General features: G+C 42.0%; 1 protein-coding gene across 2 annotated transcripts in view; it reads left to right on the top strand.

The window, feature by feature from the left end:
* The window catches only part of tmem131l (transmembrane 131 like), a 173004-nt gene that overhangs the window by 136860 nt on the left and 19782 nt on the right, over positions 1-16362 (top strand). For both annotated transcript variants that reach the window (XM_087999180.1, XM_087999208.1), the window contains exons 22-25: positions 897-1083; positions 5422-5607; positions 7490-7642; positions 7918-8525. In XM_087999180.1, the coding sequence (XP_087855306.1) occupies positions 897-1083; positions 5422-5607; positions 7490-7642; positions 7918-8525 (1134 nt within the window). The remainder of the gene's footprint in view (positions 1-896; positions 1084-5421; positions 5608-7489; positions 7643-7917; positions 8526-16362) is intronic.

The following is a 16362-nucleotide window of genomic DNA, read 5'->3' as shown; positions in this document are numbered from 1 at the left end:
CATGAGTGCTGTATGGTTTTATATTGTTAAATGGGTAAGTGTGCTGCCACTAAGCCATAGCTTAAAACTCTTAGGACTCTGGTATTTTCATAGAACTGTGCTCATGAAGAACGTTGATGGACGTATACTGGAAGTTACTTGGTGTGTTGCGCACCTATATAGTGAACTTTCTTAGTGTTCAAAAAACATGGAACAAGTCTGCTCTAATGTGTCAAAGTTAAAAATCGCACAACACCAGCTTATAGTCCAACAAGTTTAATTGGAAGCACACTAGCTTTCGGAGCGTCGCTCCTTCAGGTGGTAGTGGAGGGCTCGATCCTAACGCACAGAATTTAAAGCAAACATTTACAGTGTGATGTAACTGAAATTATACTATGAAAAATTGATTGTCTGTTAAGCTTCACTTCTTTCATGTGTAAATCACAAAACCTTTTTAAAAAAAAGGCTTAACAGACAATCAATTTTTCAATGTATAATTTCAGTTACATCACACTAAAGTTTTGCTATAAATTGTGTGTTAGAATTGAGCCTCCGCTACCACCTGATGAAGGAGCAATGCTCCGAAAACTAGTGTGCTTCCAATTAAACCTGTTGGACTATAACCTGGTGTTGTGTGATTTTTAACTTTGTACACCCCAGTCCAACACCGGCATCTCCAAATCATGACTAATGTGTCAAGACTCTGTACAGAGATTAGAAATGATTATTTTAAGGACTATAAGAGCATTCATAATCATCTAGTATCTCCTGATAACTCCCAGGAGATGTTATGGAAACTGAGATGGTTGCCATTTTGGCTTTGACAGACCAGTGTGAAAAAGGCTTGCAGGGTGTGATTTGATAATGTTATACAAATACCTGACATCACTGTAGTTACTAAATTCTCTTTATTCCAGAGTCAAAAGGAAATGAACTCAACTTGACCATTAGAAGGAGTTTTAAGGTTGAAAACGTTGGACCACTGACTGTCTCGGTGATTTCAATGAGCATTAATGGATACAGATGTCAAGGATTTGGGTTTCAAATTCTAAAATGTGAATCATTTGTGCTGGATGTTAATTCTTCACATGAGATCAGCATTCTGTAAGTACAGACAATGAATAATGTACAGTGGCATTGGTGGTGTAAGAAGCGATATAGCTATATTGGAATAGTTTAACTAAGGGCACAGTAAGTCTGGAGCACAAGTATTCACTACCAATGACCAGAATTTTGTTTAGGTTGTACTTTTGCCAGGTTGATACCTAGTTTTTTGTAATTGGGTCAAAATCTTGAATCTCCCATCTGAACAGCTCTGTGGTATAACTAGACTCCAGTACTGCTGTGATCAAGGAGGCATCTCATCAGCCTGACCTTGAGTGCAATTATGGAAAAGCAATAAAAGCCAGTCTAGGCCAGTGACACTCAAATCCCACATATGTTAGTTTTAAAAACGAGGTGAGTAAATGTTGGAAATAAGACTTGAACCTTCAACCCTTTGAAGTAAAAACAAGCATGCTACCGATGACCCTCCGGAACACTTAGGAACACAATTCCTGGTAAATTTGAAGGTTGTGATGACGTGTTTGTAAATAAATATTATTTTCAGCATTTGGGTTTTAAAATGTACTTTATGAAAGCTCTGAGTGTTTTTTAAAACGAGCCCTTCTAAATGCAGTAACTAAATACAGAGACCCCTGGTGAGTTAATGGAAATTTAATATTACTATGATTTATGATAGGTGGAGTAAACATTGAAGACCATTAGCATGAATTGAAGTTAGCTGAGAAAACTCAGATTGAGTTTTTTTAGATCCTGTTCCTTCACTGTTGCTGGCTCAAAATCCTGGAATTCCCTCCCTCGGTATTGTAGGTAACTCTACAGCATTTTGGCTACAGCGATTCAAGAAAGCAGCTCACCACCACCTGTAAGGGAAACTAGATTTAAGCAATAAATGCTGGCCACCCAATGATACCCATGTCCCACAAGTGAGTAAATGAAGGTTCCATTCTGGGATCTGACTTGTCTAATGCTATCATCTACTAAGATCGTTAACAAGTGATTGTAAACCAGGCCTTGGAACTAACAAGGGAGCAAGCTGTCCTCAATCTGGTCCTGTGTAATGAGACAGGAATAATTAATGATGTCATAGTTAGGGATCCTCTTGGTAGGTGTGATTGCAGTATGGTTGAATTTAGAATACAGATGGCAAGTGCAAAGACAAAATCCAATAACAGGGTCTTGTGCTTAAAGAAGACTACAATAGTATGAGGGAGGAATTGGCTAAAGTAGAGAAGGAGAGAGTTTATGGTGGGACAGTTGACAAACAGTGGAGAACTTTCAGAGCAATATTTCAAAGTGCTCAGCAAAAGTGTATGTACTCGTGAAAAGGAGGGACTGTAGGAAAAGGCGTAATCTGCCATGGGTGTCGAAGGAAAGCGAGGCTATCAAATTGAAAGAGAAGGCATACAAAGCAACCAAGATCAGCAAGAAACTAGAAAATTGGGAAAGCTCTAAAGGTCAACAGAAATTTACAAAAAAAGCTGTAAAATGCAAGTAAGATGGATTAGGAGAATAAAGGCTGATAGCAAAAGTTATTATAAATGTATAAAATGAAAAAGAGTTGCTAAAGTAAACATTGGTCTTTTAGAGGATGAAAAGGAGGATTTAGTTTTGGGATATGAGAAAATGAGTCAAAGTGTGGTGCTGCAAAAGCAAAGCAGGTCAGGCAGCATCTGAGGAGCAGGAGAGTCAACGTTTCAGGCACAAGCTATTTGTCAGGAATGGCCTAGGCACTGAAAAGACATTTTGCAGCAGTTTTCACAGTGGAAGACACTAATAACGTGCCAGTAATTGACACACAGACAAAGGTAGGTGAGGACCTGGAAACAATCATTATCATGAAACAGGTAGCGTGGGGAAGCTGTTGGAGCTAAGAATAGCCAAGTTTCCTGGCCCTGATGAAATGCATCCCAGGGTGCTGAAAGAAATGGTGGGTGAAATAACAAATGCACTTGTAATTTTCCAAAATTCACTGGACTCTGGGACAGTTCCAGCAGATTGGAAAACAGCAAATGTGTCACTACTGTTTAGAAAAGGAGATAGATAAAAGATGGGGAATTATAGACCAGATAGCAAACTTTTGTAGTGGGTAAAATGCTAGTTCTGGTATCGAGGAATAGCAAAGCATCTAGATAGAGATTGTCCCATTGAGCAGATGCAGCATGGGTTCATTGAAGGGCAGATCATAAAATTCTCGTAGATTAATTAAGCATGAAGACATTGCGAGCACATTGGACAACAGGAACCCAGTAGATGTGGTATATCTCGATTTCCAAAAGGCACTTGACACGGTGCTGCATAACATGAAGATGCGCATGGGTGATGTATTAGCATGGATAGAGGATTGGTTAACTAACAAGAAGCAGAGTGGGGATAAATGAGTGATTTTTCTGGTTGCCGATCAGTGCGCCTCAGGGATCAGTGTTGGGACCGCAATTATTCACAATTTACATAGAGGATTTGGAGTTGGGGATCATGTATAGTGTATCAAAATTTGCAGATGACACTAAGATGAGTGGTAGAACAGTGTGTGCAGAGGACTGTGAAGCTTTGCAAAAGGACATAGTTTAAGTGAGTGGGCAAAGGTCTGGCAAATGGAGTACAATGTTAATAAATGTGAAGACATCTATTTTAGTAGGTGTAACAGTGAAAAGGGCTGTTACTTGAATTGTAAAAATTGTAGCATGCTGCTGTGCAGAGGGACCTCAGTGAATGAGTCACAAAGTTAGTCTGCAGGTGCAACAAGTAATTAAGAAAGCAAATGGAATTTTGTCCTTCATTGCTAAAGGGATTGAGTTTGAAAGAAGGGAGGTATTATGTGCTGGTGAGGCCACACCTGGAGTTACTGCATGCAGTTTTGGTCTCCTTACTTGAGAAAAGATGTGCTGGCACTAGAGGGGGTGCAATGGAAGTTCATTAGGTTGATTCCAGGGTTGAGATGGTTGGCTTATGAGGAGAGACTAAGTAGACTGGGATTATATCGATTGGAATTTAGAAGGATGAGGGAGGAACTTGTAGAAACATAGAAAATTACAAGGGAAAAGATAAGATAGAAGTAGAGTGGATACCTCCACTGGCAGGTGAAACTAGGATGAGAGCATAGCCTCAAAATTAGGGGGAGCAAATTTAGGACTGAATTAAGATGGAACTTCTTCACTTAGATGGTTGTGAATCGATGGAATTCCCCGCCCAGTGAAACATTTGAGGCTTCCTCAGAAAATTATTTTAAAGCTAAGATAACGTTTTGAACAGTAAAGGAATTAAGGGCAGGTCAGTGGAGATGAGGCCACAATGATCTTCCATGATCTTATTGAGTGGCGGAGCAGGCTTGAAGAGCCGGACAGCTTACTCCTCCTCCTAGTTCTTATACTTGTCATGATTCCAGTTGAAATCCATCTTTAATTATCCTGAACCAAAATCAAGTTATAATGGCCTTCAATAGTACCCCATCTGTTGTAAACTTCCACAATGAAAACAGTTTCTACAAATACTGCATTAAGTCATTGTTTCAGAAGGATTGTCAAAAAAAACCCTGGAATGCCACTATTTAAAAATCTAAACTCTAGCAGTTATCTATAAAACTAAATATGTACAATACTCTTCTTCGTGATGTCCGGATACCTTATTTTGATGTAAGTTTCTTAATGTTAATTTTACTCAAGGTAAAATTTTAAGTAGCAAAGTCCAGCTTGTTCATTTCTGATCAGCTGTATTTTGTGACAATAAGATAGCTGAGAGAGTATTTATGTTTATGATGAAAGCAAGATAATGTAGTTGGAAGTCCGAAATTCAAATAGAAGCTATTTGAGCCACTCAGCAGATTGGCAGCAGCTGTGAGTAGAGGTGTAGATTTAACATTACAGGTCAATAACCTCATCAGAATTGGTGATCGTTCTGATGGGCACCCTTCAACCTGAGACATTAATTTTGTTTCTTTCCCAATAGACACTGCCTGTCCTGAATGCTTCCTGCATTTTCTGTTTGTTTATGCTCTCATTGTTCCCATGTTAGCCAGTATTGCATTGTCTGCAGCATACTTCTCAAGACATGCTTTGCATGGAGATGATCTGAACTGCAGCAAATAGCAAGACAGTGAACAGGCAAACTGATGTGAAGACCCTCTTCATGATCGCTTTCCCAGCCTCTGATTATTTGCCAACAGTAGACATTAGTAGTGACCTCCAGGAATGGTTTGAATACCAACTCTCCCGAATATAGGAGTCAGATGTAATAGTTGGAAGAAGGGAATTTTCAAAAGATGGTAGTGGGCCATAATTATTGTACAGTATAGTTTCAGATATAGATGCATTGCTTTTGTTTTCTTTTCAAACTCAGTTTGGTCATATTATTTAACTCACTTTTGCCCTCTTCTCTGCTCAGGTTTACACCAGATTTCACCACTTCCTGGGTGATTCGTGAATTGCAGCTTTTAACTGCAAGAGGCTTGCAGTTTCAGTTTACTTTGAATATGACTCTTCCACATCACCTGTTACCTCTTTGTGCAGACTTGGTGCCAGCACTGAGTTGGGAGCAGCCATTCTGGATTGTCGTCTGTCTCTTTAGCTGGTCAGAAATTTAACATGAAAATCAAATTATTTGTAGTACAGTTTTAATATGGGGACAGTTACCATGAATTTATTGCTTTGAGTAATTATTTCCTGTGTATTCTTGAAAAGAAAGCTTCCTGAAATATTTCAAGTACATTATATTACCTCTGTTTATGCATAAGCAGATCTGAATTAAACTACTGTCTAGAGCTGTAATATCCACTTTGTGTTGATTATCTGACTATTAACACCCTGTTTGCTCCTTGTGGAAAGGTTGATGGAGATTTAAGCATTCCCATCTCCACCGAATGAGGATTTTCTGTAGCCTTGCAGCCTACAGAAACAGAAGCAAAAACTGCTGGAAAAGCTCAGCAGGTCTGGCAGTATCAATGAAGAAGAGACATTGGACTCAACACTAATTCTGCTTTCTCTCTGCAGTTACTGCCAGACCTGCTGAGTTTTCCAGCAATTTCTGTTTTACTGTTTTGCAGCATCTGCAGTTCTTGCCTTTTTTATTGCATTAACTTCAGATCTTCATTTGAAGAATTACATATGATGGTTGCTTTGCCAGTCTTGTCCCAAATCTGTCATACTAGGATTCATAAACATCAGGACATGTTGCACGAACTGTTTTGTTTGGCTGGGGTACTTCAGAGGCAGCAGGGATCAAGCTGAGACCAGAGGCTTGGGTGGGGTGGGGGGGGGGGGTGGGAGGTGGAAGAAGAATGTGGTGCTCACCAACTTTCAGTGGGTGTTGGGTCCCAGGTTTGGAATTGGCTGCCGCTAAGCCAGTCAGCAGCAGGAGCCTCTGACAGAGGGATGGCAGCTCAGCAGTTCCACTATGAGGAGAAGAGGAGGACAGATTGGATGTACGTCCTCCCAGCCATTAGGTGGTGCTTGGCACTGTTGGGGCCGATCAGGCAGACCCCAGTAAGGTCGTTGAGGGCAGGTCATACCATTGCTGCCAGGGTGGATACAGTTCTAAAAGAAGGGGTCTCAAGCCTGTACCTACAGGTTCCTGCATTGAACCGGCAGTCTACCCATGCAGGGGAGGGTAAAATCCTACTGGCAAACTGGGGAGGAAATAATTCAGCTCCAGTAGGGTTATCTTGCCAGCATTAGCCAGTTCCCCCTCCTCCTCCTCCTCGTCCTCATTCACTCCTCCACCTTCACTCCTCCATCTTCTCCTCCATCATCACCATAGGTCCTGTAAATCTCCAGCCTCAGTCTTTAAAGTCATCTGGTTCGGTGAGCTTCTGGGGATGAGTTGAGCACTTCATTGAGGGAAGGGGGGCGTGTCAAGAATGTGTCCCCAACCTGTCAAAAGCCTGCTTTCTCAGACAAGAAATGTTTGAGTTTGTTTTTTTTGTGTGATATGTAAGTTTTCATTTACTTCTGATCTCCAATGTAAACTGAAACTTTAAACTGAGGATCTGTTTTGCCTGTCAGTGCCTTGGCTCAGATAAGGATCTAAATTCCTTTTTTAAATGGTAAAAAGAAATAGGTTATTCTCAAGATTTGCTTTAACCTTGAAGGTGTAAAACAAAAAGTAAAATATACTTGGAACTTAAATCTTTGCACAGTCCTTTTTAATAACAGCACTTTGTTGAAGTGGAATGGTCATTGGTTGTTCTGGGGCTAAAATTCAGCTTTGGGGTTCAAAGCCAGCGGTCATGTTTCATTGTGCTGAAATTCATTCATAAACTGAAATGGGAAGGAAAGTCAGTCAGGTTGCATGGCATTCCCCTACAATTGTGTATGGTCTCTTTTAGATTCCAATTCATCATTAAAATGCACCAGGTTAACGCAACTTGAGGTCTTTTGATCATTTTACAGTAACGCATTGTCTGTAAATTTTAAATTTATTGTGCTGTTGTCAATATACTTATGTTTTTTTGTAGCTTGCTGCTTGTTTGTGTCATCATCATGGCCTACCAACGTGCTCAGTACATTTTGACAGAGTTTAGTCAATCTAGACAACGGACATGCCAGACCTCCCTGCTGCTCCAACAGGATAGGACCTCCATTAACACACTTGGCGCTACAACTTGCAAGTAAGCTTTCTGGTAATCATTTTTAAGTCATAGTAGCTTTACAAAGGTATATGACCTAGATGTTTGTTTATCATTAATTTACGCATTTGGTTCACTTAAGTAATTGTAAGAATATGCTGGTCTAAGTCTCAACTAAAATATATGCATGACAAATGACAATGTTTAATCAGCTACAGGCAAGTGAATCATTAACATTGTTTTCCTTGTATTGACAGTCTTTAAAATTAGATCGATCCTGACTGTGTATAATTTTAATTTCCTTTATATATTGGCAGGTTAAGTAGAACTAGCTGTAAGACCTGCATTGAAGGCAAGAATTCGCCAGGTAGGGGAAAAGGAAGAGGGACAGTACAAATAAATGGAACCTCTGTCCGAACTCTAAATATCTCAAAACGGAGTCCTGGTAACACGAGCCATTGTTCAAAAAAGCTCAAATACTACAACAAAAATAAATTGAATACTTCAAGCATTAGCTGTGGAACTAGTGAAGGATATCAGCTGACCAATGGCGGGCCATTTTATTGTTCTAAAGAGCAACAGTCTTGCACTGAGTTTCCTCCATATATGAAGCCATGTGATGAAAGGTATGCACCATTTGTAGGACAAGATCTGGAAAAAGTGGAGGAAATTGTACAAGAGTGTGAGATTAAACCATTTTGTCTTGAAACTGAACATACTACTGAACATGCTGATCATGAGCCTGTGACTTGTGTACTGTCAGAAGAAAGAAGTTCTGAGATTCCTATTGCTGCCCTTGACAATAAAGAATTGAGTCACTACGGATCTTTCCATGCACATTCTCTCGATGACCACCATGATCACCTAGTGCCAGAAGAAAGCTTCAGGACTGATGAAACACAAGTTGTGTCATTGACCACTATAGGTACATCAATATTTTATGAATTATTCAGAATAGAAAATGTATGCTTATTGAAGTGATTTTTAATGCCATCTTCTTTTAATTGATGCAAATTCATGTGACACTGTCCAAGTGTAAAGTCAGTAATTTGGTCATACAGAACTTGTGTTGCTGAAAAAAGTCACTTTTTCACTTTTTCTTCAGGATAATTCACCGGACTGTTAATGTAAAAGGAGAACAACATTTACTGTATGAGAAAAGGGTGCTGATTGATTGAGGCATGGGAGACTACAGTTAATGATAACTAACAGTTCACTACTGAACTTGTTGAAATTATAAACTGGCAGATTGATTCTAGTGAAGACATATTGCTCTGGAAAATAAGCCAGAGAATGATGCCCCCTATTCTGTTACGTTTAAAAACTGTACATATCCTTTCTGACTCCAAACAGTGCAGCCCTGTGTGTTAATACATGTAGCTTCCAGTACATGCAACTGTGCCATTTAGTGAGCCCAAAAGCTAATCCTGATATAATCGTTGGTATAATTCTCGCTGAATATCCTGTTGCAAATGTTGTCCAATTGCAGAATCACCTTTAATGTTGGATACTTGAGATTTGCAAACCATGATTTGGAATGGTGAATACCTTATTGATGTATGCTACAATCCTCCAATCTTTGGGGCATATGTATAGCTAGCATCTCCTCAGCACTGAAATTTATATACCACATTATTTATTCTTGTTACTGGGAAACACAACGTAGATTTGTATTGCAGTAGCAAGGTGAAACAGTCCACCTGATCAACCTTTTGAGATCCGTTGCCCTTCTACTTATTCTAAGGTAGTCTGGGCTCCTCTCTGGACCAAATCTTGCGCAGTGGGCTCTATTCACAGTATTCCAAAAAGGTCAATATTCTAGCATGTGTTACTGAAAGAATCTCAACATGCATGTTGACTAGTGAGTCAGTCATCACACAGAGCCGTGGTAATAGGGGACTCCATAGTGAGAGGAACTGAATGGGGTTTCTGTGGCAACAGGCGGGATTTGACGATGGTGTGTTGCCTTCCTGGTGCCAGGATTAAGGACATCGCAGACAGAGTGCAGGAAATCCTCGAGCTAAGGTGAAGAGCCAGAGGTGATGGTACATGTCGGCACAAATGATGTCGGGAAGAAGTGGAGGGACATTCTACAGCGGGACTTCGGAGAACTTGAAAGAAAGCTGAAAAGCAGGACTTCCAGGGTGGTTATCTCCGGTTTACTGGAGAGGGCAGGAACAGGGAGATAATGGACTTGAATGTGTGGCTGGGGAACTGGTGCAGGAAGCAAGGATTTAAATTCTTGGATCACTGGGGTATGTTTAGCGGTAAGGATAAATTATACAAGAGGGATGAGTTGCACCTTAATAGGTGCACCTCCACCCACATTATCTACTGCATCCACTGCAGCCGGTGTGGCCTCCTCTATATTGGCGAGACAGGCCGCCTACTTGCGGAGCGATTCAGAGAGCACCTCTGGGCCACCCGGACGAACCAACCCAACCAACCTGTAGCACAGCATTTCAACTCCCCCTCCCACTCCACCGAGGATATGCAGGTCATTGGACTCATCCACCGCCAAACCACAACAACGCGACGGTCGGAGGAGGAGCGTCTTATCTTCCGACTGGGAACCCTCCAACCGCAGGGGATGAACTTGGACTTCACCAGTTTCTTCATCCCCCCTCCCCCCACCTTGTCTCAGCCGAATCCCTCCAGCCTGGCACCGCCTTCCTGACCTGCAGTCTTCTTCTTGACCTCTCCGCCTCCACCCTACTCCGACCTATCACCTTCACCTTGACCTCTTTCCACCTATCACATTTCCAACGCCCCTCCTCCAAGTCCCTCCTCCCTACCTTTTATCTTCTGCTGAACACTCTCTGCTCATTCCTGAAGAAGGGCATGTGCCCGAAACGTCGAATCTTCTGTTCCCTAGATGCTGCCTGACCTGCTGTGCTGTTCCAGCAATAAAGTTTCAGCTTCAAATGGACAGGGCCTGGGAAATGAATATTCAAAGCTATACGTGCTATCGTAAGGACAAACTGGGCAGAGGGGGTGGGGTGGCCCTGTTGGTAAGGAATGATATTCGGTCCCTTGAGCGGGGGCACCTAGAATCGGGGGCTGTAGAGTCAGTATGGATACAGCTGAGAAATTCTAAGGATAGAAAGACCCTAATGGGAGTTATCTACAGGCCCCCAAACAGTAGCCTGGATGTAGTGTGCAAGTTGAATAGGGAGCTGGAATTGGCCTGTCGCAAAGATATAACTACAGTTGTTATGGGGGACTTCAACATGCAGGTAGACTGGGAGAATCAGGATGGTACTGGACCCCAAGAAAGGGAGTTTGTGGAGTGCCTCCAAGATGGATTCTTAGAACAGCTTGTGCTGGAGCCTACCAGGGAGAAAGCAACTCTGGATCTGGTGTTGTGCAACGAACCGGATTTGATCAGGGACCTCGAAGTAAAGGAGCCATTAGGAGGTAGTGACCACAGTACAATAAGCTTTAATCTGCAGTTTGAAAGGGAGAGGGTAGAATTGGAAGTGACAATATTTCAGTTGAATAAGGGGAACTGTGGAGCTATGAGGGAGGAGCTGACCAAAGTTCAATGGTGCAATACCCTAGCCGGGATGGCAGTAGAGGAACAATGGCAGGTATTTCTGGGTATAATGCAGAAGATGCAGGATCAGTTCATTCCAAAGAGGAAGAAAGATCCTAAGAGGAGGCAGAGATGGCCGTGGCTGACGAGGGAAGATAAGAAACATATAAAGTCAAAAGAGAAAAAGTATAACATAGCAAAGATGAGTGGGAAATCGGAGGACTGGGAAGCTTTTAAAGAACAACAGAGAATAACTAAGAAGGAAATACGCAGAGAAAAAATGAGGTACGAAGGTAAACTGGCCAAATATATAAAGGAGGATAGTAAAAGCTTTTTTAGGTATGTGAAAGGGAAAAAAAATGGTTAAGACTAAAATTGGGCCCTTGAAGACAGAAACGGGTGAATATATTACGAGGAACAAAGAAATGGCAGAAGAGTTGAATTGGTGCCCCAGATCTGTGTTCACTGGGGAAGACACAAGCAATCTCCCAGAGGTAATAGTGGCTGAAGGATCTGAACTGAAGAGAATTTATATTAGGCAGGAAATGGTGTTGGAGAAACTGTTAGGTCTGAAGGCTGATAAGTTCCCAAAACCTGATGGTCTACATCCCAGGGTACTGAAGGAGGTGGCTCTAGGAATCGTGGATGCGTTGGTGATCATTTTCCAATGTTCTATAGATTCAGGATCAGTTCCTGTGGATTGGAGGGTGGCTAATGTTGTCCCACTTTTTGAGAAAGCAGGGAATTATAGACCAGTTAGTCTGACCTCAGTGGTGGGAAAGATGCTGGAGTCAATTATAAAGGATGAAATTACGACATATCTGGATAGCAGTAACAGGATAGGTCAGAGTCAGCATGGATTTATGAAGGGGAAAATGCTTGACTAAACTTCTGGAATTTTTTGAGGATGTAACTCTGAAGATGGACAAGGGAGACCCAGTAGATGTAGTGTACCTGGACTTTCAGAAAGCCTTTGATAAAGTCCCACACAGGAGGTTAGTGAGCAAAATTAGGGCGCATGATATTGGGGTTAAAATACTGACATGGATTGAAAATTGGTTGGCTGACAGGAAACAAAGAGTAGTGATAAACGGCTCCCTTTCGGAATGGCAGGCGGTGACCAGTGGGGTACCGCAGGGATCGATGCTGGGGCAGCAGCTTTTTACAATGTACATTAATGATATAGATGGTATTAAAAATATTAGAAGTTTGCTGATGATACAAAGCTGGGTGGCAGGGTGAAATGTGAGGAGAATGTTAGGAGATTACAGGGTGACCTGGACAGGCTAGGTGAGTGGACAGATGCATGGCAGATGCAGTTTACTGTGGATAAATGTGTGGTTATCCGCTTTGGTGGCAAGAATAGGAAGGCAGATTACTACCTAAATGGAGTCAAGTTAGGTAAAGGGGCAGTACAACGAGATCTAGGTATTCTTGTACATCAGTCAATGAAAGCAAGCATGCAGGTGCAGCAGGCAGTGAAGAAAGCTCATAGCATGCTGGCCTTCATAACAAGAGGAATTGAGTATAGAAGCAAAGAGGTCCTTCTGCAGCTGTACAGAGCCCTGGTGAGACCGCTGTTTTGGTCTCCAAATTTGAGGAAAGACCTTCTGGCTTTTGAGGCAGTGCAGCGTAGGTTCATGAGGTCAATTCCCAGAATGACGGGGCTATCTTACATTGAAAGATTGGAGCGACTGGGCTTGTATACCCTTGAGTTTAGAAGGCTGAGAGGGAATCTGATTGAGACGTATAAGATTATTAAAGGTTTGGGCACTCTGGAGGCAGGAAGCATGTTTCCTCTGATTAGTGAATCCCGAACCAGAGGACACAGTATAAAAATACGGGCTAGGCCATTTAGAAGAGTTGAGGAGAAACTTCTTCACCCAGAGAGTGGTGGGTGTGTGGAATGCTCTGCCCCAGAAGGCTGTGTAGGCCTTCAAGAAAGAGTTGAATAGAGCTCTTGAGGATAGTGGAATCAAGGATTATGGGGATAAGGCAGGAACAGGATACTGATTGAGGATGATCAGCCATGATCATCATGAATGTTGGTGCTGGCTCGAAGGGCCGAATGGCCTACTCCTGCACCTATTGTCTATTGAAGGTAGGTTTATGGTAGACAGTCGAGAACCTCCTGGCCACATTCTCAACTAGTGTGTTATGAAAAAGGAGTCAATTTGATTGCTCCATTTCAAAGGTGAATGTGAGTGCAGAAGGGAGTCAACTAAAGATTTTAAGGCTTGGCAGTGAACTGTCAGACATTGTTAATTGGTGTATCATCGATGGTGAGATCTCACCAATCAGAGTCCACTTGCAAATTGATCAGCAGTCTCCTTGCGTACAATTTAAATATTTTCCTTTGGTATTGCAAATTGTCCTGATGCATATATAACACACAACCCCTAAAAAAAAAAAGTGTAATTTTTCAGCTGTATTCAAATTCCAAATCTACCAAATGACTACTTGCATATCTGTGAAAGGCATATGACAAAGACCCAGTCTAAGTAATCTGTAACATAGCTTGACCAAGAGGTAAGTAAGTTAAGAATATGTAAGCTCTCGCATTTATTCAAAAATGCATTAAACCTAAAATTGTTCCTGTTTTCATTTCCAAATGCTTTGATAATGCTAAATTGAGACAATCTGTTGATAAAGGAGCAGAATTAGAGCATTCAACATCTCTAATCTACTGAGATTTGAGATTAAATAGATTCGTAATAAGCACTGCAATCAGTTTAAAGTGAGCTTTTTGTTTGGTTTGATCCAATTATCCCACTATATTGTATCAGTAGATGAACCCTTTTAAAATACGTCTGCAATGTAAACTCACTCAAGCGGGAGCAGTATGGTAATGCAATTGAATTGAATTTACTGTCAAGTGAACTGAAGCATGGTGAAAAGCTTTGTCTTGCGAGCAATATAGGCAGATCAGAGTTAAGTAGCATAGATAAGCAATTAATAGGTAAACAGCAGCAACAACAAAAACACAGGTACAGGCGAATATTAAGACTTTGAGAGTCCATTCAGTACTGTTTTTTAAAAAAAAAAAGTAGAGTAGAAACTGTTTCAAAACCGGCTGGTGCGTGTGTTCAGGCATCAATACCTTCTCCCCAATGGTAGAGGTTGTAGAAAAACATTGCCAGGGTGGGATGAATCTTTGAGAATGCTGGCAGCCTTTCCTTGACAGTGGGCCTGGTAGGTGGATTCTGTAGATGGGAGATTGGCCTTTGTGATTGTCTGGGCCGAGTTCACCACTCTCTGTAACTGTCTCCGATCTTGAATTGTTACAGTTGCCATACCAGGTAGTGATACATACAGACAGAATGCTCTTGATGGCGCACCTATAAAAGTTGGCAAGGGTTACGAGTTTTGAAGTTCAAGTTCAGGTTCTGGGTGTAGATTTGCATGCTGAGCTGGAAGGTTCATCTTCAGATGTTTCGTCACCATACTAGGTAACATCTTCATTGAGCCTCTGGACGAAGCACTGCTGGTGTTTCCTGCTTTTGTTTGGTTGGTAATGTCATTTCCTATGGTGATGTCATTTCTGTTCTCTTTTTCAGGAGGTGGTAAATGGGATCCCCATCAGTGTGTTTGTTGAGAGAGTTCCAGTTGGAATGCCATGCTTCTAGGAATTCTTGTGCATGTCTCTGTTTGGCTTGTCCTAGGATCGATACATACCACGCATCTATGGATTACCCAAAATTCACAAACCAGGAGCCCCCCTCAAACCCATAGTCTCGCTACCTGGAACACCAACTTACAGACTGGCCAAGGAGCTACACCAAAGACTAAAATACTTAGTAGAAGACTCACGCCACTCCATTCACTCCACCCAGGAATTCCTGAAGACCACCAAAGACACCAAGATAGAAAAGGGTGAAATAATGGTCTTGGATGCGAACAGGGCTGTTACATCAATCATCATCAACCTGGCCAAGAAAACACTGACTACACTATTAGAAGACCCAAAGAGACACATACCAAACACCACCAACTTCATCAGCAAAGACAGTCTAGTCAAGCTAGTGGACCTATACCTTACCATACACTTCACCTTCAACAACAAAACCCACAGACAAACCAATGGAACACCCATGGGATCTCCAATATCAGAGGCAATAGCAGAGGCAGTGAAGCAGAGACTCAAACAAAAAGCTCTGCCAACCATCCAACCCAAACTTTGGGTCCACTATGTGGAATGATACCTTTGTCATCTCTTAAACGAAACAAATTAGGGGAAACCTTCAGGACCATCAATAATGCCCTTTCTGGCATAAAATTCACTAAAGAGGAGGAAAACAACAACAAACTGCCATTCCGAGATGTCACCGCGAACAGCCAACTAGAAACTTCAAACCAGCGTCTACAGTGTCTACAACACATATGGACCAAATACAGTGGAACCTCGATTATCTGAACGAGATGGGCAGACACTATTTCATTTGGATAATTGATTATTCGGTTAACCGATTAATGGTCTTTCCTCTGGGGATTGGAGTTTTTTGAAGTCTGCTCCCAGTTCAGGAGATGAGGCAGCAGCACACCGCAAACGAGCCCCGCACACCCTGTCCCCCAACCCTGTCCAACACTGCCCTGCCCACCCCCAACCCCATATAACACTGCCCCCTGCCCCCCCGTCTCCCCCCCCACCCCGTCCCCTCTCCAAGGCAGCCGGACTGGACACCAACAACAAGAAAGCTGCTGCTGCTGCCACCTTTGTGGGGTAAGTCTCCAAATAGTGTGCACAAGCAGCCACAGCCCCCAACACAATTTTTTATTGCATTTTGACAGCTTCCATCTTTACCCTGTATAGGATAATGTTGGACAGATTATTTGGCAAAAGAGGGTTTAGGGTACACCCCTGTGTAGAATTCCAGGGAAAGTGTGGGGGGAGAGGGTGGGATGTCAGTCAATTGGAGACTGTGCTTGTTTAATTGTTGTAAACAAAAGACATGATCACTGTTGGAAACACGTCTTTGATGTAATGTTTCTACTGGGAACTCGAGATTTCCTTTTGGATAATCCAATACTTTGGTTATCGAGGTTCCTCTATATTGAACCACAGAAGCAATCTTCCCAATATCCACAAACTAAGCTGCATCAGAACATTATTCCAATGAGCCACTACACACTGCAGCACGGAGGAACTACGCAGAGCAGAGGAAAATCACTTAAACAGTTTATTAAAACAGAATGAACACAGTTCTCCGATTTCTCAGCAACAAACCCA

The sequence above is a fragment of the Chiloscyllium plagiosum genome, unplaced genomic scaffold, assembly GCF_037043375.1.
Source record: "Chiloscyllium plagiosum isolate Xiang-an unplaced genomic scaffold, Cpla_swu_hap1 HiC_scaffold_1, whole genome shotgun sequence".
Lineage (NCBI taxonomy): Eukaryota > Metazoa > Chordata > Chondrichthyes > Orectolobiformes > Hemiscylliidae > Chiloscyllium > Chiloscyllium plagiosum.
The sequence above is the reverse complement of the archived record's forward strand: the minus strand, read 5'-3'. Positions and strand labels throughout refer to the sequence as shown.